Source organism: Sceloporus occidentalis, unplaced genomic scaffold (genome assembly GCF_023333645.1).
Source record: "Sceloporus occidentalis isolate IW3139 unplaced genomic scaffold, rSceOcc1.0.p SCAF_1, whole genome shotgun sequence".
NCBI classification, from domain to species: domain Eukaryota; kingdom Metazoa; phylum Chordata; class Lepidosauria; order Squamata; family Phrynosomatidae; genus Sceloporus; species Sceloporus occidentalis.
In genome coordinates this window covers 274,800,452-274,823,398 of record NW_028316981.1, presented here as the reverse complement: position 1 = coordinate 274,823,398, position 22,947 = coordinate 274,800,452, and the positions used below count along the sequence as shown (strand labels likewise).

General features: G+C 37.7%; 1 protein-coding gene across 1 annotated transcript; it reads right to left on the bottom strand.

Moving 5' to 3' along the window:
• On the bottom strand, positions 1-22,564 carry LOC149323896 (cell cycle checkpoint protein RAD17-like). Its single transcript, XM_089493866.1, is given in 17 exon segments — positions 1-745; positions 2,163-2,220; positions 4,591-4,711; positions 5,669-5,806; positions 7,424-7,570; positions 7,719-7,804; positions 10,613-10,804; positions 11,508-11,619; positions 13,237-13,306; positions 13,392-13,517; positions 13,829-13,881; positions 16,021-16,157; positions 17,548-17,704; positions 19,056-19,139; positions 20,792-21,046; positions 21,529-21,558; positions 21,560-22,564. Coding segments are annotated over 17 exon segments (2,079 nt in total). The 5' UTR covers positions 21,602-22,564; the 3' UTR covers positions 1-474.
• Positions 22,565-22,947: the final 383 nt, after the last annotated feature.

Genomic DNA, 22,947 nt, shown 5'->3' with positions numbered 1-22,947 from the left:
TTAATTCTTTAGGATTTTATTGAGAGGTTTATATACATTTTAAATGTGTACAATGCAGGCCTAATACTCTTTGTACAGTATTTGTCACAGAACATAAGAGTGAGACTTATCAAATGTTAACAAAACAGTTGACAATGTGCTCAAAACAGCTACAAGATTTCATTTAAAAAACTCTGAAATAAATAAATTTCCCTGCAATACAGATTTCCATACCACATTATGGGTAGGTAACAAAATTTCACACTTGGATCACTGAAATTTTGCTCAGAAGAGTAAAAAAAACAAATGCAAAGACCCATCACTATAATATTTTCCATATTAGTTGTTACCCTGTATCAACACGTAACAAGTGCGGTCTGAAAAAATAAACGTTAACACTGTGGCTTTATTCTGTATCTGATAAGAATTCTTATAAAATATCAGAACTATATTGTTCAACACTATCACAGCTTTGTGGTTGAGATTATACAACTTTCAGTCACTGTCATATTCTTCTATGTTAAGGTCATCTTCCTCCATGACTGCTTGTGTTGCAACAGGCTGAGGCTGACTGCTTGGTAGTTCAAGTCCACTAGATTGACTGGAAGGAAGGGGCAATTCACCTGGCTCATTCACGTCACTGATTTTTGTTTTCTCCATTTGAATAAGCATGCTTGTGGACTTGACCCCAGCAAATTCACCTTCATCATCACTGTCCAGGATGTGAACTGTAGAATCCTTATCAGTAAGAGTTTCAAGCTGCAACCTGTGAAGCAGCAATCAGAAGCATGATTCCTGTCTTGCACAAGATTATTGTGGCGCTCAAAGAAAACAAAAAACAGGTAAGACTACTGTGTCTTTCACAATGATGTTCGCAACATGCAAAAAATGACATCCTGTTAAATTACTAAGGAGAGCAGACAACATTTTACTCAAAGAAGCAGTTTTTAACTTAAAATAATGCTAGGACTGAGAAACAATCATCTTCAGCACTCTGTCATAATATCTATTCTTCCCCTTAGAAGAAATAAACCAAAGTTAAAATATTAATTCTCTTAAAATGACTTCACAAGTTAAATTCATACAGTAAGTGGCATTTCTGAGGCTAGGTAGACTCTTTTTATCTGACCATGGGTTGTATACCCTATTTTTAAAAATGTGATTCTAAATAAAGAAAATCCCAGTTCCCAAAAGGGTTTCAGCCCTGGCTGCCTGAGCCTCCTCCAACGTGCACCTATTCAAATTCTGAGATCATCCTCAGAGGCCTTTTCCATGTACTTCTGAGTAGTGACCGGAGAAGAACCTTTTTGGCAATAGCACTTTGATTGTACAATGTTATCCCTAGATAGCCTCATGTGGCACCTACTCTGTGATCTTTCAGTGCTAGATGACACAAGAATAAAAAGATCAGTCGTCTCTTTAATTTTTGAAATTTATGAACATACAATGCTATGGTAGAAAATGGAAGGAAGAATTAAAAATCTCTTATGCCGGACTACAATTTGACACAAAGGAATATTTTATACACTTGTCCTTTCATATTCACTAGGGTTAGGAGCACAAGATCCCCATGAATATGGAAAAATAACAAAAACACCACGTTTTTACCTGAGAGGACACCTCTTTAAGGAATCTCTTGGTCCTCCAGTGCAACTCTTTGGTCAACGTCCAACAGACACTGAACACAGAACTGCACTGGAGAAGCTACAAATGCCTAGTAAAGTATTCTCTCTAGGAATCTCTATGTCTTTCGGTGCAACTTTTAGTTAAAGATGACCATAGAATTGCACTGGAGGACCTAGAGATTCTAGAGAGAACATATTAATCAAATCTGTGAATAATCAAATCCGCAAATATCAAATCCGCAAATATGGAGAGTTGAATGTATTTGCATTTAAATGCTTTATTGTCTGATTTATGTTGCAGTATATAGATTAGCTAGTTTGTGTTTCATATTATTTATATGTATTATGCTATTATTTCTTAGAATGTACGCCATGGGCAGGTTTATTTTTATGTATTTTATTGTTTGTATGTACAGTGCTGTGTAAATCTACAACGCTATATAAATAAAGCATAATAACAACAACAACAATATAAAACAAGATTCCCCATGCAGGGATAGAACCAATGCAGGCAATTGCTTTTCAAATGTTTGATCAAAAAATGACAAAAACATTTACCTTCCAAAGCGTTTCTGTAGTGGAAGTCTTCCAACATCCTGAATAAAAGTAATCTGAGCTAAGAAAGCACACACAAAAATTACTACTTAAAATGATGTTTCTGAAGATCACAGGTTTGTGTAATCTTATATATAATGCATTTTATATGTATTCTAAATTAGATCTGTTTTCTGAATTTTTCCCCACTTTAATCCAGACTATTGTGTACATTTATGCATTTGAATACAAATACATAAACAACTACAGGATCATAAACTTGTTTTTGAAATCATAAAAGATCCTCTGTAAAATAGCCCATTCTTTTTAAAGTCACAAAAGTATAGCGAGTTTTTAAATGTTAACTTTCCTTCCATTTAAAGCACAGGAAAACTGCTCATATTAATAGTAAAAACTTACTTTACAGTTCAGTACATGAATTGTTGTGTGTCAAACTGTAAAACAGGATTTACAGTACAATTCAATACATGTTATGTACATGAATTAAGAGATTTACTCCCATGAAAATGGAGACATGACTGCAGCCTAAAATAATACAGTGGGCTCTTTGGATCTGCAAGGATCCATTTCTGCGACCATATATGGGAATGAAAAAATTTGGATCATAATGTCCCATATTATTAAATGGCAGTGACATAAAAGCACATGCTGTGCTCCCATTGCTTCCCTTTAATAATTTGGGGCATGATGAACTATGGTGGATTGAATTCATGGATCTGGAACCCACCATATTTCAAATTAAATTAGTATGGACAGATAGCTTTAATTATTTTGGCTGGGATGCAAGCCTCATATTTCTCCTACTTTAAAGGCATATGAAAAGTGTTAATGCATTCACATGGGGATAGCTGCCTTCCTGTAGTACCTTTTCATGCCTCTTCACAAAACAGGAGGTCTGCTGGAAGGGGAACATTGAAAATTCCCCTTCCAGCAGAAAGAGTTGTATGTATCACCAGAATACTATACACTTCAAGTCAATACAGTGACTGTGAAATGTCAGAAATATAATGAAATGTAGGATAAACACGTGCTCTAACTACTTTCTAGTAAAAAATATAATGTATGAAATGCTAAATCTGTCAGATATTTTCCCTATTTAAGTTGTAAATATTTTTCATAGAGATATTTATCACACTTGTATCTGTCTTTTCCCAGTCTCTAAGAAGAAAGATAAACCTTGTAGAAAAAAGTTGTTTCAAGGCTAAGGATATTAAAGCCAGGCTGTAACTAATACACTATTCTGGCTAGACTACAGAACTCCAAACTTGTGTTCTTTCTAGCCTTTATACTCTTTATACTAGAGCCGAAGTGCTGCTGATCTCTTGTAAGTAATATTTGGCCTATATACACATGTCAAAAGGCCTGTGTTCCCCCAGCCTGGTGCCATCTTGTGTGGATGATACAGGACATTAGTCCCAGACTGGGACTGGGCTGACGGGATGTTGATCTGGTGGATCTGGCCTGATCCCAGCCCAAAAGGACCTTAATCTGGTCTAAAAGGATCAGCTGTTTGAAGCTGATCAGACATTGATTTCTGAACTCAATTAAATAACATAGCCCTAACAACTGTTCAAACATTTGACCTAGGTGCTTTCATTCTCTCTCTTCTATAGAAGCAAGACTGCAATCAAACACCCTTGAACTGTCCCAATTTGGCAATGAGTCCCCATTAATTCTCTGTCATCTCTACTTTTTCAGCTTCTTTTAAGATGTCTGTTTCTCTCTTCCCCTTCCATTTTCCCCTTCAGCATATTTTAACTGCTTTGAATTCAAAGTATAAATGTAGTTTGCATTCAATTAAGTCAGAGAGGCGAGAGAAGATGGGCAGTCTTTCCCTTCCTAGTAGGCTCGGGCAGAGGCAAACTACTGCAACCCTCTTCTTCATTATTTTTTGTCATATTGATAACACTCAGATGTTGACTGGCCATGTGTGTCCCAGTTTTCATCTGTGAAAAGTTGAAAGATATGTAATCATATACACACTGACCTGGGAATAAGTCCTATTGCAGTCAATATGGCTTATTTTTATGTGGAGATGCACAAAATTGCACTGTAAAAGTATTCTCCTGTGTTTTATAGGGCTTTTTCTGTCGCTAAGGTATGTTCCCCCCAATCAGTACAATCATCATGCTGTTAACAACACAATTTGGATGAGAGTGATTTTAGAGAGTGTCCAGAATATATAAAGAAGATATGGTAGAGCAGCAGTGGCAAAATACAATATCACACCAGCTTTGTAGCATTAGTGGAAACTATCAGGAGCAAGTATGTTGGCTTTTCAGAGCATAATTAACCTCTCTTGCTCAGTGTTCATAGTAGAATTAGAAGTAAGACAACTCTACTGATTTCAGCTTATGTAATTTATCTGTCCCCTAAGTTGTAAGAAATGTCCAATGCACATTCTGTACAGAAGCTGCATTTTGAAACATACCTTGGTTTCTCATTGGATTGGTTAACTGAGCAAGATAAGGTAATAGCTCAGTCTGAAGACACAGTGGTGGTGAACAGAAACTTGCAAAGAGGGATTTTGCAGCCAAGCAGTTTTCTTGATACTAAATAAGGAGGCAAAACAAAGAACTCTAATAGCTGAAACAAGGTGAAACACAGAAGCTCTATTCTGTCACTCTACTATTAGAAGAGTAAGTATATTAGTATATTTGGAGCCTTTCCAAAAACTGAATTCAACCCTATTCTATTGAACAGCTTCATATAAGATCTAGTATGATCATAGAATCATAGAGTTGGAAGAGACCACAAGGGCCATCCAGTCCAACCCCCTGCCATGCAGTTTCAAGATCTTAAGAGGCAGGGAAACTGTGCCCCCCCATAAGCTGTTGGTCTACATTTCCCATGATCCTTCCAATTTGATGTCCCAGTTAGAGCTGATGGGAACTGAAGTCCAAGCTCATGGGAAGTGAAGTTCCTTATCCTTGTCCTAAATGCTCTGAGTTATTTATTCTGAACATGCATCACAAAGATAGATGGCTCCACAGTCAGCATAAATGCACTTTTAGTTAAACCATACAATCCAGGCATACTCCAGGAAACTTTGTCACAAACAATGATGGAATACAGTATATTGTTGAACTACAGCTCCCATCATCCTCGACCATCAGCAGCATTGCCTACAGCTGATGCAAACTGCAATCAACAACAGCTGAAGGGCTACATATTTCCCAGCCTTGCTGTGAAGATTTTTGCCTCTTGGATTGTTTGTGCAATTACAGTAAGCTGGTCCTAAAATACACTGTGGGGATGACTCATCTAGAAAACTTTCACTTGCTAGCAGATTAGACTTTTTTTTTTTTTTGCTGAAACTTAAATCTCTCTAATCCTGTAACCTAGATGCTGATCAGAAACATGTGAGATAAGACAATTTTACAGCACTGTTAATCAACAGCATGCTTCAAAGAGTAGCATTAGGAAATCAGAGCTTGATGTCATTCTATCTCAGGTTACCATTTCCTAAAAATTTAAGACAATGTTTTCTTAAAGTAGAAAATAATTACCTTTTTGTTGATTAGGAACCACTGTGGTTTATGAAGTGGTCGGAAGCCTTTTCCCCTATTCTGGGCACTGGCTCTGTTTGAATGCATCACACCTCTGGTGGCCACTGATGCACTATAATCCTGGAGTGTAGGTCGTGCCTAGAGAAAGTGGTAACATTCGAGTTATAAAAACTGCATGTGGAATATAAAAACATACCAAGACTGAAACAATGCAAGTTGGCTATAGTATCCCCATTAATATTTGTTAAATTATCAAATTGTATATGCATACACACATGCTCAGTAAGTGCAGTTTAATTTCCCCCCCCCACCTCAGTCTTAAACACACACACGCGAAAAGGTTATTATGCAACTTAAAAGTTCTTTTGATAAAAAATGCAACCATATTGTTATTAATAAACAACAAAAGCAGCAAGATAGCCTAGTCCCCTAGACATTAGAGATTATATACAAAACCATAGATAATTAGATAAAATAATGGCAAAACCAGAATGTTTTGGGAGGAAATGGTAAAAGATAAGAAATAGAAGGAGCAGAAGGATATGTAAGCCAGGGGTCTACAAGAAGCCCTATTACAATTACAAATAATATGTACACTGCCTGCTCACATTGCTTCTTGGTTTGTTTAGTGTGTAGTCCACACAAAAGTGCTATACAGTGGTACCCCGGGTTACGAAATTAATTCGTTCCGCCGCCGCTTTCGTAACCCGGAAACTTTCGCTAGCCGAAAAGCCCATAGGCGCTAATAGCGAAAGCCGCGATTCCGTGTGAAATCGCGCCGAAAAGCACCAAATTTTTCTTCGTAACCCGAAATAACCTTCGTAACCCGGAAATGTTTTTTTCAATGGATTTTTTTCGTAACTCGGAAATTTCGTAAGGCGGCGCATTCGTATCCCGGGGTACCACTGTATGTTCTCTTGTTACTCTCCCAACAAAACAGAGGAACCATTAATATATTTCTGATTTGTTGGGAACAAAACAATTAGAAGACTCATATTTCTTGAAATTGAACAATATGTTAAACAAAGCATGATTTGTTTAGATGCTCCTGCCACAATCTGGAGTAATCAGGCAGTGTATACCAATGGACTGGTTACAACTGACATGCCAAAGTTACTACTGACTGCTGGTATTTCATACCATGTGACCTGTGTCACAAGGACACTGACAAACCTGCAAACATATCCAATATACATGGAAGACCTAAACCAACCAGCTATTGACACAGAAGGTACATCTGAATATTCTTTTGTGTTTAATACCACAAATCAGCATGTTTTTAGGATATAGTTAAATCTGTTAAATCTGCCAAATATTAATCATTAATATATATTTCACTCAACATACTGCCCACTCTTTCAGCTTTTGGTCTAGTGACAATATATGGGAGCAACAATATTTGTCACATTACAAGTTTCTCATGTAAAAAAAGGAATGTGAATCAGAACATAGACAAATCAGCCCTAGATCAGAATAGGTAGAGTACAGTAAAAAAACTTCAGTGCTATGTTAACATGCCCTACAGTGCAAAGTAAGAAAGCATTCATTAAGCTGGATAACATACACTTGACTGTATCTTAATCGAGCCTACAAATTAAGGACATTTATTGTGAACCCATGAATTACCTTCCACAGCATGTAGTTCAAATTTACCCACTATGACATTTACACTAAGCTTCTATATACTTAAGCATGAAAGTTAAAGTAAACATTTCATAAGCTGAGATATAAGCATTTTACTTTTTAAAAACTTACATCCCAGTTACTGCAAATGGAATCAGCAATACTCAAATATTCACTGGCTCTCACAAGGTCATCTATATCAGAGAAAAAATCTACATAGTTTTGGTGAAGGTATAAATCAAATAAGTCGCCAGGCATGTGTGATTTTTCTATGACATCCTAAACAGAGGAAATAAACACACAATTAATAATACACATCACTGAAACATTTCTAAGCAGCCCTATAAATTGTTATAGGGATTCATCACTTGCTCAAGTCACTAGCAGAAAATCTTTACTATATAACAGTGAATACTAATCAGTTTACCTCAGGTTCAACAAGTAAGTGATTTCGTTCATATTCTGATAAATGAGCAGGCAACTGAGGAAAGTCTGACTCTGTTGCTGGTTCTCCTATAAAAGGAATTGATACTCTACATTTATATTTGAACATTAAATACCTAAAATATATATTCTTTGCATATGAGTACAACTAATGAAACACTAAAGTTAGAATCATCCAAGCCATTGTATTCCCCATTACCACATGTGGATGTGAGAGCTGGACAGTGGAGAAAGTGGACAGAAAGAAAATCAACTCATTTGAGATGTGGTGCTGGAGAAGAGTGCTGAGGATACCATGGACAGCAAAAAAGACAAACAGTGAGTCCTAGCACAGATCAAGCTGGAACTCTCCCTGGAAGCCAAGTTGAAAATTTGAGGCTGTCATATTTTGGACACATTATGAGAAGGCATAAAAGACAATAATGCTAAGAAAGGTAGAAGGTAGTAGGAAGAGAGAAAGACCACATATCAGGTGGCTAGAATCAATCAGACTCAATCAGGGAGGTCACAGGCCTGAACCTGCAGGACCTGAGCAGAGAGGTTGAGAATAGGGGGTCTTGGATGTGTCTCATTTACAGGGTCACCATGAGTCGAGGTCAACTTGAAAACAGTTAACTAACAATAGACCAAAATCAAAAGTCTTGTTTAAATCTCTAATTGGGTAGTGTTACCATATACGTATACTTGTGTCTAAGTAAAAAAATTTATATCAAAAAATTGAACCAAAACCCCCTGGGTTGACTTATACACGGGTCAATACGGAATCAAGCCTTTTCCCCAAGACTGGAGAAGAGGAGGCAGGGCAAGTGTTCACCCCTCAAGCCTCTTCCCAGCCCGGCTGTCCCTTTGGGAGACAGCTGGGTTGGGAAGGAGAATTAAGGGCAAGCACTCCCTCCCTCAAGCCTCTCTCTATCCTGACTGTCTCTCGAGGGGACAGCGAGGCTGTGAAGGGCGAGGAAGGGTGCATGCCACCCACCCCCGATTGTTTGCAGCCACCCACTTGTCTCTTCCTCCTGTCCTCCTTCTATAAGGAGATAAACAGGCTAGCTGGAGACAAACGAGGGCAGGTGGATGGGCAGGAAAGCAGACCCTAAGTTTTACCCTCAACTTATCCATGGGTCATATCAAAATCCTTAATTTTGCCCCCCAAACTGTCCTTGATTTATACATGAGGTTAACTTATAGTCAAGTATATATGGTAGTCTGTGTGGCTCAGATTGCTTTTGCAGTTTATCCTTTTAAATGAAGTATAAGTACATGTTGTGTTCAGAGAACACTGGGATGACCAATGTCAAAAAGGCTGTCCCCAGGTGTTGGAAAGGAGACTAGTTTTGCAGTACTTTTTCTACTAGCTATACATGGAGCCCCCCTAATTTCAAAGGTATGAGGCCAGTGCGTATTCCTATCTCACTAGGTAATACAATGTAAATGTTGTAGGTTCGTGTAGAAGATGCTTGAAAGAGACAAAAAGAACTACTGCAAACTAGCTGGAGAACAGACTTACTCTATGTGCAAAATTATTTTGGAAGAAAAAAAATGGGGACACCAAAGAACTGCACAGCTTACGTTACCACAACCACATTGAGAATTAATGCAGTATTTGTTTCTTTACACATCTTTCTATATGCCTTTCTTCAATGTAAAGTAGCACAGACAGTGCAAGCTCAGCGCCTGGTGGTGCTACCAAGTCCCAAATAATTTCAATGTATATAGTACATACTTTTTGCCTGCTAATAAAAGTAGCTGTTAGACACACACACAAGAAGAGATTACTATGGGCCAAAACACACTGCAGAAATAACCCAGTATGATAATATTTAACTGGCTTGGCTCAGTGCTAGGGAATCCTGAGAACTGTAGTTTGTAGTGGCACCAGAGCTCTCCGACAGAGAAGGTTAAATGTCTGACAAAACTACAATTCTCAGAATTCCCTAGCACTGAGCCAGGGCAGACAAAGTGGTGTCAAACTACAACTACAACAAAATTAATTTGCACAGGTTTACATGTGATGAGGTGGGGAATAGCTGAGTAACATTTAAATAAAAATGTGTTAAGGGAAGGGATTAAATAAAGAGATAATTCTTGATAGTATGAGTGAAAGGGACAGAGTCTAATTTCTAAAATGTTATGGGATGGGAGAAGAAGAAATTGGTTAATGTGTGACACATAATCAGATTTTAAAAAATTATTTGCATTTAGAAGCCTGGTTTATAAGAATTACTCCACTTCAGGCAATTTATACATGAAGGGCATATCACAATCTTCAGTCATGAAGGTGATATTGTCTGCATCCACGCTGCAGGAATAATCTGGTCTGACCACTTCAACTACCCTGGCTCAATGCTATGGAATTCTGCGAATTGTAGCCACAACAAACTACAGTTCCCAGAATTCCATAGCATGGAACCATGGCTGTTAAAGTGGTGTCGAACCAGATTGTTTCTGCAGTGTGGATACAGCTATTGTCTCCATGCCTGATGGAAATTTGGTTGAGGTGTCAGCCTCACCTCCCAGCATTCTCCCTGGACCTGTCCTCAGGCATCCACACAGTGAAGAACCCTATATCTAGACAGGTGTTCAAATGTAAGATTTCATGTAATAGGGACTTTTTAAACTTCCTTACTGTCTGACGCAAGCCACAGCCCCTGGGATGTGACCTGCAGCACATTCACTACTGCTGCTAATTACATGAATTATCCTCACTGATTTACCTAGGAAAAGAAAACAATTGATACTGACTACACTGACTCCTTCATATTGTTGTAAAACCATAAACATGTTAGATCACTTGTAGACAAATGTAGAATTTGTCAATAGGTAAAAAGGTGATTATTTCTTAACATAGGAACGCAGAATAGTAAGTTAAAATTTTCTTACTTTTGCAATAAAGTATTTTTCCCAAAGCATGGAAAAGATAGATAGAAGCATCTCTGCCACCAATAGCTTGTACCTCTTGGTTTTGTAAAGGGCTACTAGATTTCTTTTTCTTCTTTACTTTAGAAAGTGTATCACATTTTAAAGTACAATCCCCCTTTCTCTGTGACCAGAAGATGTTCTCTGACAAATACTCTGGCAATAAATAAGCAAAAGACAATGTACAAAGTGGGCGGGGGGAAAAGAAGAAAAACATGAGCTTCAGAATTCTTGACTTAGTAAAAGAACATGACATTAAGCCAAAGATGTATCAATAAAGAACAAAAAAATTGTTGTTGTTAATTACATTTTACAAAATGGAGAAAATGCATAATGTTTGTGAGACCATAAAAACAAATGAACCATATGCTGGTGAACAGTATAATTTCATAAAAAGCATCCATTAAGAACTTTCTAGATATTATATTTATACAAAATTTGTTAAAGGTTTTGTTATATATTTGTTTCATATTTGTATTGCTTTTTACTGCCTGCTGACTCATGCAGTACCAAAGTATGCACTGGCATTCTAAATACACCAATGAAGAGATTTGCAAAATCATCCCTCCTGGCAATCTTAAAGTCCTGTTGATGAGAATTAACAGATACGAGCATTATCAGCCATGGAAGAAGAGAGATTCTGTTTTGCAGCAAGAGAGGATTATCCAAGAATGCTGTAGTGCATGTGCATCCTCCTGTTGTACTTGCTCATGTTAAAGTAAACATTACATTTTACAAAATCCATTTTGTAAGCATTTTAAAATGCTTAATTTCTCTTTCACACCATTAAGGGACTCCACTAGGATATACTTCAAAAATGTTCAAATGCAAAATAGCCAAGTTGAAGAAATTATCTTACCTTTTAAAGAAGAAAACTGAAGACTGTTTATTGCACTCCTAATATCACCTGAACATCCTTTACAAATCAACTCTAATGTGGCTTTATCAGGGACATCATTTTTTTCTCCACTCTACAAAGAAAGTAAGAGTATACAGAAAGTTTTCATTTTTACAGTGTCCAGAAAGTTTTCATTTTTATAATTTTAAAGATTTTACAACCAATGTAAGACTGCTACAACTTCATATGTCAGTGTTTACCACAACTATAGACTTTACTATAAACTTTCACATATTATTAATCCTACATATTCCAGTTTTCTGAATTATTAGATCGAATAACTCAGACCAAATCTAATAACTCAAATGTAATATTTTCTTATCAGACTTCTACAGTTTTCATTTATTTGCTTACTATCTCAGTGTCCCATCTAATAATTAGTAAGTCTGCCTTGATACAGATGATATCCACAAGGATGTCCCAACTCAGTAGTGGAACAGTGCTGTGAAAATACACAGACATCCCTACTAAACATATAGAATTGTCCTGACAGACCATGCATTGCAATTGCTATCTATGTATGATGTTTTGTGTACATCCAGACATTTCTTAATCAAAGTTGCAATTTATTATCTGATTTTTTAAAACTTGTCTTTACTCAAAAGGAATGCAGAACACTGAACACTTAAGTTATAACAATCATGGAAGGTTAGATAGGTGGAATGATGATGCCTTTGGGCCTGCCATCTTACAATCTTTGTGGCTAGAGGGATTTCATAAAACTAAGATCCCTGTCATATTACACAACTATAACACTATGATTCCACTTTAAATACTATGGTTCCTTCTTGCGGAATACTAGGATTGGCAGTTAAGGGGTGGGCATTAAAAATTCTCAGCCAGAAAGCTGGTGTTCCTCACCAAACTACAAACCTCTAGATTCCATAGAACACAGTCATGGCAGTTAAAGTGGAATGTCAGTGCTACAGTTGTGCAGGGTGAAAGGGTCCTAAAGGTCAGCATCTGTTTCCAAAATCCAATCCTCTTCTAAGGATTGTACTATAGTTTGGTAAGAGTGCAAAAATAACTCCCTCACTATATATACTCTTTCAATATATACTCTTCCATAACCTTTACAACAGAAATCCTTGTTTCAATAAGCAACCTACTGGTACACTAGCCCATATTCTATCCCTAAGGTCTCCTCACACCAATGTTCAAAAAAATACGCCTGCTGGGGATTCTTGTCACTTTGTAAACATTGCATTGATTACAATGCACACGAACTTTTATTTGAAGGCAAATTGTAGCATAGGGTAAAAGCCACAATTTGCCTTTGACACAAGGTACAAAATGAGGTTCATGGGATTTGACAGCAAACCATTTTCTTTGCAGGGTGATCAATGCATCCAGGAACTTTCTAGAAGTGCTTACAGTTAGCCCTCCTCATCCACGGATTTTTTATCCACAGATTCAAGCATCCATGCAAACCCCAGCAGATAACAGGGGCCCACTGTATATACCTATATACAAGACAGTTTCTCTTTGTACATACCTTTTTTAAGCCAAATAGTTTTTTTAACACTGCTGCCATGCCATCAAATTACACCAGCAGTTCAATAGTAAGAGGTGCATTACTAATAGGTGGGGGGGTGGGGGGTTATGCCCCACCCACTCAAGGAAGCTACCCACTCTGTTTCACAATATGATTATATTGTAATTATGCCAATGCTATTTTAATTTGTCCTACCTTACTGTTCTCCATTGCAGTTATTCGATTTAGAACTTTCATCATTATTGTTGGAGCCACTGGGTTAAAACTGAGAAAAGAAATAAAAAAGATGATCAAGATAAGATTCACAGAAAATCTTCAGTCATGACCAATGCAGTTAATAATCTCTTTACCTAATGTTAGATATACATAGCTCTTCTTGAATCTCCTTTGGGAATAGAGACCTTTGGTTGCTGGCTCCACTGAAGCTATCTGATATTATAAATAGAAGAGGACATCTGCCTGTCCGTACAAAACTCCTAGAACACAAAAGAAAAGTGAGGAGGGAGAAGCACAACTTCAAACTTAAAAACATTAGTACTGGTCAGCAATCAATAAGAGTTTATATTAACAATTAGCAACTTGGATGTTTGGGCCAATATCTCTCCTTTCCTTCTGGGTGTTAACTGCTCTCTCTCACACACATACCCACTCAAGAGGTAAAGGAAGATGTGGATGAGTAAAAGACCATTCCAGTGAGGAGAAGTGAAACCTTGGTATACCCATCTATATTGATATCTTCAAATAGCCCTTTTACAAAACTAGTTGCTGAACAGTGCTATACACTCACCGTAAAATTTCATGCAAACTGCCAGGATCACGACAAAAATGATTTGGCATATCCTGTTGAAAAAAGGTACAATTCTGTTACTCTAGCATGCCTGCTGCACTAGTATTGTGGTGGCTGACTCTCAATCTCTTTGGACTATTAAAATTACAATGGACTCATTTTATAACACATAAATAGAGTTGAATCCAAAGATCTACTTTAGATGAACCCAACTTATGCTTGTAGTGGTGCCTTTGTGCCTTAATATTTTGCAGACCATTTTCAAAGTTCCTCAGAAGTTGTTTGCTGTGCAACACTGGAAAGAGAATTCTGTTTTTAAAAAACTGCAACCCAGAGCCTGTTTTAGAATACAGAAATAGTTCTGTGATTCCATGGGCTCTGACCAGAATGGCTAGGACAAGAGGTGCCCTAGAAAGAAGGAGAGCTTCAGACATGCTATGTCATTATTTAAGTATTCAATAAGAATGCAAAAAACTACTCTTATGAAAACAAGCAACTCATTTTGGGACTTAGTTGTGGGATGTAATGTCCATCTAAACTAGGATGCGTAACTATCAGACGTTAGGGTTTCACTGGCCTCCTCAAGGCATCTCAGCAAAAATGAGTTTTTGTTCCCCAAATGCACCACTTGGTTTTTGTTTTAACACTTAGGCTGCATCTACACAGCAGAAATAATCCAGTTTGATATAGCTTTAACTGCCATGGCTCAATGCTATGGAATTCTGGAAACTGTAGTTTTGTGTGACATTGAGCCTTCCTGACAAAGAATGCTAGTGCCTCACAAAACGGCAAATCCCAGGATTCCATAGCACTGAGCCATGGCAGTTAAACTAGTGTTAAATTGAATTATTTCTGCAGTGCAGATGTAATAATAATAATAATAATAATAATAATAATGTTTTATTTTTATACCGCTTTTCCGAGGTGATCAAAGCGGTTCACAGAATCAATAAATTTTAACACATCATAAAAACAACCTAAAAAAAAACACCAATAAAAATAGAACAACATGCAATAAAGACAAGCAAGATGGTGGTCAGGAGGAGGGCTTGTCTTCTTAGCAGGCGGAGGCCTGTTGTTGCTGGCCTGCTTCTCTCCTCCTCACGATGGCGGTGGGGAGGAGGGCTTTACTTCTTAGCAGGCGGAGGCCTGTTGTTGCTGGCCTGCTTCTCTCCCCCTCACGATGGCGGTGGGGAGGAGGGCTTTACTTCTTAGCAGGCAGAGGCCTGTTGTTGCTGGCCTGCTTCTCTCCTCCTCAAGATGGCGGTCGGGAGGAGGGCTTTACTTCTTAGCAGGCGGAGGCCTGTTGTTGCTGGCCTGCTTCTCTCCCCCTCAAGATGGCGGTATAGTCTTATTAAGAGAGAGAAAAAAACTCTCCTGGGCCTGCTCCCCAGGACATGTGCCAAAATGTCTCCCATACCTCCTAAAGAGCCTTTAGGGGCATTTTTGGGAAAACATTTAATTTTTTTTTTTAATTTGGCACCTCCAGGGGCCACATGGATCCAGCATGGTGCAGTATTCTGAATGATGGAATAGGACTCTGGGAAACAATTATTTGAATCCACATGGAGATGCACTAGGTGACCTTGGACAAGTCACACTCTCTGAACCTCAAAATAAATCTTGTCAAGAAAACCCTATGATGAGGTCACTACAAGTCAGAGTCAACATGAAGGCACATAACAACAAAACAGGCAACCTTGTGGACACACTTTATTCACCCCGATACAGGATTTCAGAGAGGAATCTTTTCCAACTCTAGGTAGATATGTTGGGGATTAATCCCATCTGAATAAAAACCATGGGTTACATTTTTTTCACAAAGAGCTCTAAAGCCACTAATTTTTATCACAGTGGGAAAAAAATAACATGCACACCATGAATATCCATGTTAATAACCAATTAAACAGCTCACAAGTTTAAAACTATTAAGTAAAAACAAAATTTTCAGATGGAATGACTACAATTTCAAATAACAGCCCTTTGTGAGAAACTTCCTTCTTCCTTGTGAGAAACTTCTCAGGGGGGGTTTGGTGGTGATGGAATTTGCTCTACAATGAACTACCAGTATATCTCAGCTTTTAAAGGCAACAGCTTACTTTGACACATACTGAAGCTGTTATTTCATAAATTGGGAAGCAAACAGGGAAGCTGTGGATAGTAAAATGGTCTATACAACTATTTCTACTTACTTCCACAAGAATAAACTTTTTGTCAGTTTCTATGGATTCTCCAACCAGATGGAGCCGGGGATATTTGTTTGCTCTTAACAGAAATTCTTGGAAGATGGCTGTCTGGCTCTGATAAGGAAGTGCTTGAAAATCAGCTTCTAAGCAGAAGAGCACATTTTATAATGTAACTTATATAGACTTTAAAAACCACATGAACAAGAAGATACAGTTTTCTAAAACTTGTCTGTTTGGTTTCTCTACTTTAGAACAAATTTCTGACTATTGAGCAGATTATCACCCCAAACATCCTGAAACCCACCATGTATGTAAGGTACAGGAGTGGGCACAAATACAGACCATTTCTGCTGAAAGAAAGCACAGACTCGATCTCCATGGTCTTTCAGTGGGCAAAGTAAGTTTATTGCAGAACACAGAATGCACCATAAGAATGCATCTGATGAACTGGATTGGGATGCACAAAATCTTATGCTAGAAACTTCCTTTTCTCAATTAGTGTCTAAGGTACGACGGGATTCCTTTATATCTTTTTATACAGAAAACAAGTTACACATAAGCTGAAAGCTCAAATTGGCTTTAACACAAAAGTTCCATGCAGCATTAATTTTATGTGCTTCAGTGTTGTATAAACCAGCATGCAGTACTGAAAGAAAAACGTGCATTTCTCTTCAAAGCCTATGAACCAATTTAATAGGGGGGAAATATTTCAAATCAAACAACAGAACAAAGGAACTCATAAACTTTCATTTGTTTAGACTAACCACAGCTGCTGTGATGTCCCAAACTGGACTACCTGCAGTTAGCTTTAACAAAGGTCCAAAACACACGGCAGAAATAATCCAGTTTGAAACTGCTTTAACTGCCCTGGCTGAATGCTAGAGAATTCTAGGAACTGTAGTTTTGTGAGATATTTAGCCTTCTCTGTCAGTGAGCTCTGGTACCACAATAAACTATAATTCCCAAGATTACCTAGCACTGAGCCAGGGCAGTTAAAGCAGTTTTAAAACTGGATTATTTCTGCAGTATGTTTTAGATCAAAGATTAGCGAAAACAAACCAAATTTAGTATAGAGTTCATACAGATAGCTTGTTGTTACAATTTTAAATAGCTGCAGTTCAGAGTTCAGACACAAATTAAACTTGGTTAAAATGAAATGGTAATAGAAGTTTCTGATCTCTACTTTGTAGAGGGAGAGGGGAGAATATGAGCCTGAGGCTTGCTTCAGCTAGTTCAGCATTACATACAAACCAGACCACAGGCTACAATCAGTAAAAACTGTACAATCAGCTCTTACTAATTCTCTCTCTCATTGTTTTACAGCTTATCTTAAAATTTAGTAATTTATAATATAATGAAAAGTGAAGCATGCTGCTTTTAGTGTCCATTTAAGCAGAAATTTGTCTTATAGTTTCAATGGAACTTACTACCAACTTACTTACTTTAGACTGAGATAACTACAAGTGATAAAAAATAAGGCATATTCTAATTGCTTTAATAAAATTATTAAAGATTTTTAAGTATATATATTACCGTGGTTCAAAGCATAATGAAAGTCATCCTTTGCAAAGTCCAGTGATATAGGAGTTATCCATTCTTGAACTTGAAAGCCAAGGTCCTTGGCTAGTATTTCCACAGTTGCAGACTTTCCACATCCTGGCGGACCAGTTAATAATAAAATAGAGCCTCCCTACAACAAGACACCATATCATACTTAAATTACAGTATCACAAAAAATGAACAACTAGGCTTCTGATTTTAAAACAGTATAACCTTGATATAAGGAGTTAATTTTCCTGTTATTTTATTCTGTTAACAGACCTGTTGCCAAATCACATTACCAATGAGTTAATATTTCATTACAGTTCTGTAAGCGGAAGATTCTCATTAGATATAAGAATAATAATAATAATAATAATAATAATAATAATAATAATAAACTTCCACTGAAAGAAATTTCAAAATAAAGCAGCAGGAAAAAACACACAATTAAAGCAAAATACTTGATAAATTTTACTACAAGTGAAAGAACAAAGGAAAGGAAAATAGCTAGTAGTGTTGTACATTACAGAACTACAGCAGTTCATATGTTTCTGCTTGTGAAAAAGGAAGAATGTGGATTTAGTTTCTCTCAAGCAGTGCCCTGTTCTAAAAGTATGAAGCCATTTCCTAGCTTCAGAACACCTTTTAATCTAATCCAACATGTTCCTATCTTGTTGTGCTGTTATGCTCCTATCCTGTACAGGTGGATAACTGTCAGGGGTTAGGAGGCTGCATTGCCACCCTGGTGGATCGTGGAGACCTCCCTGAAAATTTATCTTACATATAGGCTTTAAGGTAAAGGTAAAGGTAGCCTCTTGACATGAATGTCTAGTCATAACCAACTGTAAGGGGAGATGCTCATCTTCGTTACTAAGCTGAAGAGCCAGTGCTGCCCAAGGACTACTCCGGTGGTCATATGGCCAGCACGACTGCACCAAATGCCGTTACCTTCCCACTAAAGTGGCACCTGTTTGTCTACTTGCATTTACATAGTTTCAAACTGCTAGGTTGGCAGAAGCTGGGACTAGTGACAGGAGCTCATCCTATCATGCTGCACTTGGGCCTTGAACTGCCAACCTTTTGATTTTGCAATCATGAGAATTGGCATCTTAATCATTAAGCCACAGCATCCCTTACATATAGGCTATACTAGACAATACTAGGTTAAATTTTGCCCTTTGTTACATGAACAGGCCAAAAAGTTGGCAACTGAATATTCTCTGACTTGTAACAGCCAGCCATATTATCAATTACATCATACTATTGTCCTGGTACATTTGGTTTTTTTAACTGTAGTTTTAGGCTGCTAGGGTAAATCTCACTAGCATACTGCTGCATTAACTACTATAAGAACCACTGCTACAAGATTAAATGTCATGCAAGATTTTTATTATCTCCTGACTTTTTTTAAACGAAGAACCTGCTGTACATTTAACAAGTATGACTTAAATAACAAAAGCCTTTAAAAAAATCCACATTGTCAGGTAAATAAATTCTACCTGTTTAGGCTGTCTTTGAAATATGTGGCTTTTTAGCCATGCTTCAACTTCTTCAATTTTCTTTTTGTGCACGGCAAGCTCATTCTAATTAAAAAAAAGAATTAAAAGAATTAACAAGACAATATTTATATAGGAAAAAAGTAACATTAAATCCTACAGAAGTCATTGCTTCAACATATATTCTGTGCCTATCACTGAAAAGGAATAAATGTGTAATCAATATTTTAAAGTAGCCAGCTGTGTTTTCCTTCCTTCCTTTCTTTCTTTATTTATTTTTTATAATTTTTTATTAAATCATTTCCTTTATTTTCTGTACATGATCTGACTTAGTGTCCTGGCACACTTGTATCCATTTAGACTTACATCCTTTCCACCAGGGTCCAACCACCTGGAATCCTAGTATGTCTACTAGAGGTCACTTACAGACTTTTAAGCTCAAGCAAGATGAGAGTATGGGCAATGGAGTTCAGGGCTTGAGGTTCTGTTACAACTCCCTTTAGCACCTAAACAGTTCCACAGTATTATCCCTGCTAAATAAGCTAGAATGAGGGAAATATGAGGGAGGCCATTTGCACCCTCAAAGCTACAACAAAGTCTTTGAATATCTATTTCCATATCAAAGTATGTATTATTGCCACAAATCAAAGCCAAGGAAGTTGATCTAGATTAAATTTCTAGGGAGATTCTTTATTTCTGTAAAATAAATTTCCATGTTTTAAAAATTTGCATTTGGGTGTGTGTTGTTGTTTTTTTTTAAAAAATGAGTAACAATTCTGTCTATATAGTAATTTACTAATTTATTGACACTATCCTATTGCTAATACAGTTACGGAAAATAAAATGAAGTTATTGGACCTCATACTGTGCTAACTCATCAAATAGGGAAACAAAACAAATGAAAATTATCCCAGACGCGGTACAGACGGCACTAATGCGCCGTGCTGGTGCCGTACTAGGGTTAAGGGACCACGCTGCAACTGCACAATCCCTAATCCTAGTATGGCGCAGCATCATAACAATGGTGGTGCCCTGTATACATGGGTGCCACCACTGTTACATAAGCGCCATGCGGCATCCACACGTTGCCACGCAGCGCTTACGTAACCAGTGCACCAATGGCCATCCCTGCGGCTTTAAAAGAACCTGCTTTTTGTGGGTTCTTTTTCCTCCGCAGGGAAGCTGCGCGGTTTGGTGGCTGTGGCTTCCCTGCAGAGGAAAAAAAAAACACCGCCAGCCCGGACAGAATCTGAGGTATGTACCCGGGCCCCATATAGTTTGCACCCAATCTTTGGAAAACAAATTTATAACAGAGCTCCACTGATTTCAAGCAAATTTTGGCCTGAAACAGCAGGGCAGATAGGGGCGGCTTCTGGTCCTCTGGGGTCGTTGCTTTTACATAATGCACACCCCCAGAGTGTCTAGAAACCATCCTGGGCTCATGCTGGCACACTCTAAAGCAGCTCAATTCTGGCTACAAAGGGAGTGGATCTTTTCCGCTCCTATTTGGGGCTGTGGAGGGAGGTGCCCTCAGGACTGCGGCATGTTTGCCGTGGCCCCTGGGTGATTAGGCTGGGAGCAGCATCTGGCCACTCCTTCCTGCCAGTCTGCTTTGGCCCTAACTTCCTAATGTACTTAGAATCAAGACAGACAGTTCCATTACTTTCCCTTTGGGTCTGCTGCTTTAATAACATAGGTCTTTGCCGTATTTCTGAATGGAATTCCAAACAATATCCTACCTGAGTTTTGGGTTTGTATTTATCCACCCAAGTTTCAATTTGATTGTGCTTTTGTTTGGGAAATTTGTGTCTCTCATCTGTAGAAAGTGGTTTTCTTTTTTTCTTCTCACTCTTGCAACTGTCTAACAGAGGAAAACGCTCTTTTCTCTTTTGGCAGTGGTTGGTGCCCGCAGGTGCTGTTTTATGAAGAATGCTAGATGATGTCTTTGTATTTTTACAGAAATCACTAAAAGATGGCTCCACCCAATCAGCCACCTGACAAAATAGAAGCATACAAAAATTATAGCACAATAAAAATTATTAACTCTTAGGCCAATTAATATTTTACCACTGTTTGTCTTTACAGTAAACAGCTCCAGATCTTAATAATCTCTTTAATGATCATGGGAATGTCTACTTTATCATTTACATTGGTTCCAAAGTGCAAAGTCAGCACCATTCCTTAAACACAAGAGTTTAAAACCAGCATGTGTACATACATGCATGTAGCTGGCATGAAAGAAGCTATTTCTGAAAATTGAAAGAAATGATTCAATAGCACTTTCACATTTAAAGATTAATTTAGAATTCATAACCACAAACACATGATTGTACTAAGCATGAATAATTAAACAGGAGTTTTCAAATCACTGGTGTTCAATCTCAAATTAAATAAAACAAAGGAAACAGGCATTCACTGTGCAAGCATAATCCCTGCATATGGAACGATACAACAAAGACTATCTTATTTCACTTACTTTAGTTGGAGCTGTCTTTCTTTGGAAAGAATTTTTTGACATCATCAACCTTTATTGTTTCCATCCGAAGCATAGGACCAGCAGCCCCGTGAAATAGATCTCCTTTTAAAAAGAAGAAATAAACCAGCTTTCAGGATTAGTGTCTGAAAACAAGTAAGAGTTCTACAACAACCAGATCCATCAGGCCTTTCCAGACTAGGTCCACCTCTATTTTCCTGCCTCCCCCCTCCACTTCTCTCCCCTTTTCTCCATCCCTTTTTCCATCCTATCTGGTCCCCGCTATACATTTCTTTTTTCAAATCTTCCACTGATTTTAACTGTCTTTTTATACTATTTTTTAATATCTGTCTGGTTTAATCTCTTTTTAGTATTACTATGTTTTTATACTGGGGGGGAGGGATAGGTTTTTTTAGAATTTTAACTGTATCTTGTTTTATTGTTGTAATCCACTTGGATTCCAAGTGATTAAGTAGAATATAAATTATTGTTGTTGTTATTATTAGATCAGCCTTGCAAGAAATCACTAAGGGTACCTGGTTCAGTTGCTGAAATTATTCCTTTCCCCTCTCCACAGTGTTACAGCTCTTACTATCTCTCTTCTGGACTTAAAAAGTCAACGCTTTAAGGCTAGAACAGAGAGGGAGAGTTTAACTTCTGTGAAACTGTCATAATGCTGACCATTGTGAAACAGAACAATCCTTTGGAGGGGAATGAAGAACACTTAACAGTAGCCACTGGCTGTTTAATAATTAAAAAGGTATTTATCTGCTATGGTGCTACTTTAGTCCATTTCAGCTTGATGTATTCTGCAAATATAGTGGGCCCCTGACATAAGCTGGAGTTTGGTTCCAGGACCCCCTGTGGATACGAAAATTTGTGGATGTTCAAGTCCCATTGAATACAACAGCATAATAAAACACTGTCATATAAAATGGCAAAATCAAGGTTGTCTTTTTCTAATTTATGTATTTTTAAAAACATTTTCAAGCTGTGAATGCTTGAATCTGTGGATGTGGAGGGCCAACTGTACGATTCTCCTGTTAAAAGACTAATATCTGGGTAAGTATAGTTTCCCATATATTCAGTTGTCAAAGCTATTTGCTATATGCAAATAGCAAATTGCAAGGCTTGGTTAACAAAAGTTCGCACTGATTGACACACATATTCCTAAGTGTGTGAAGGTTCTGCCCTTAATGCAGGCATGTTTATCCTGCTTCTCCTGAACTACTGGATGTCTTCAAAGCAAACATTTGTAACATCCTTCCCAGAAGGGAAGGAAATGGAAAATAAGGAAAGGCGATTCTTTATTGCCAGAGGAAGGCGCTTGTCCTTTCTGGCCTTCTGGTGCTACGCAAAGATAGGCATATCTGCCTTGCTATGCAGAAGCTAGAAAACAAAAAGGCGGATGCAACAGCTGTA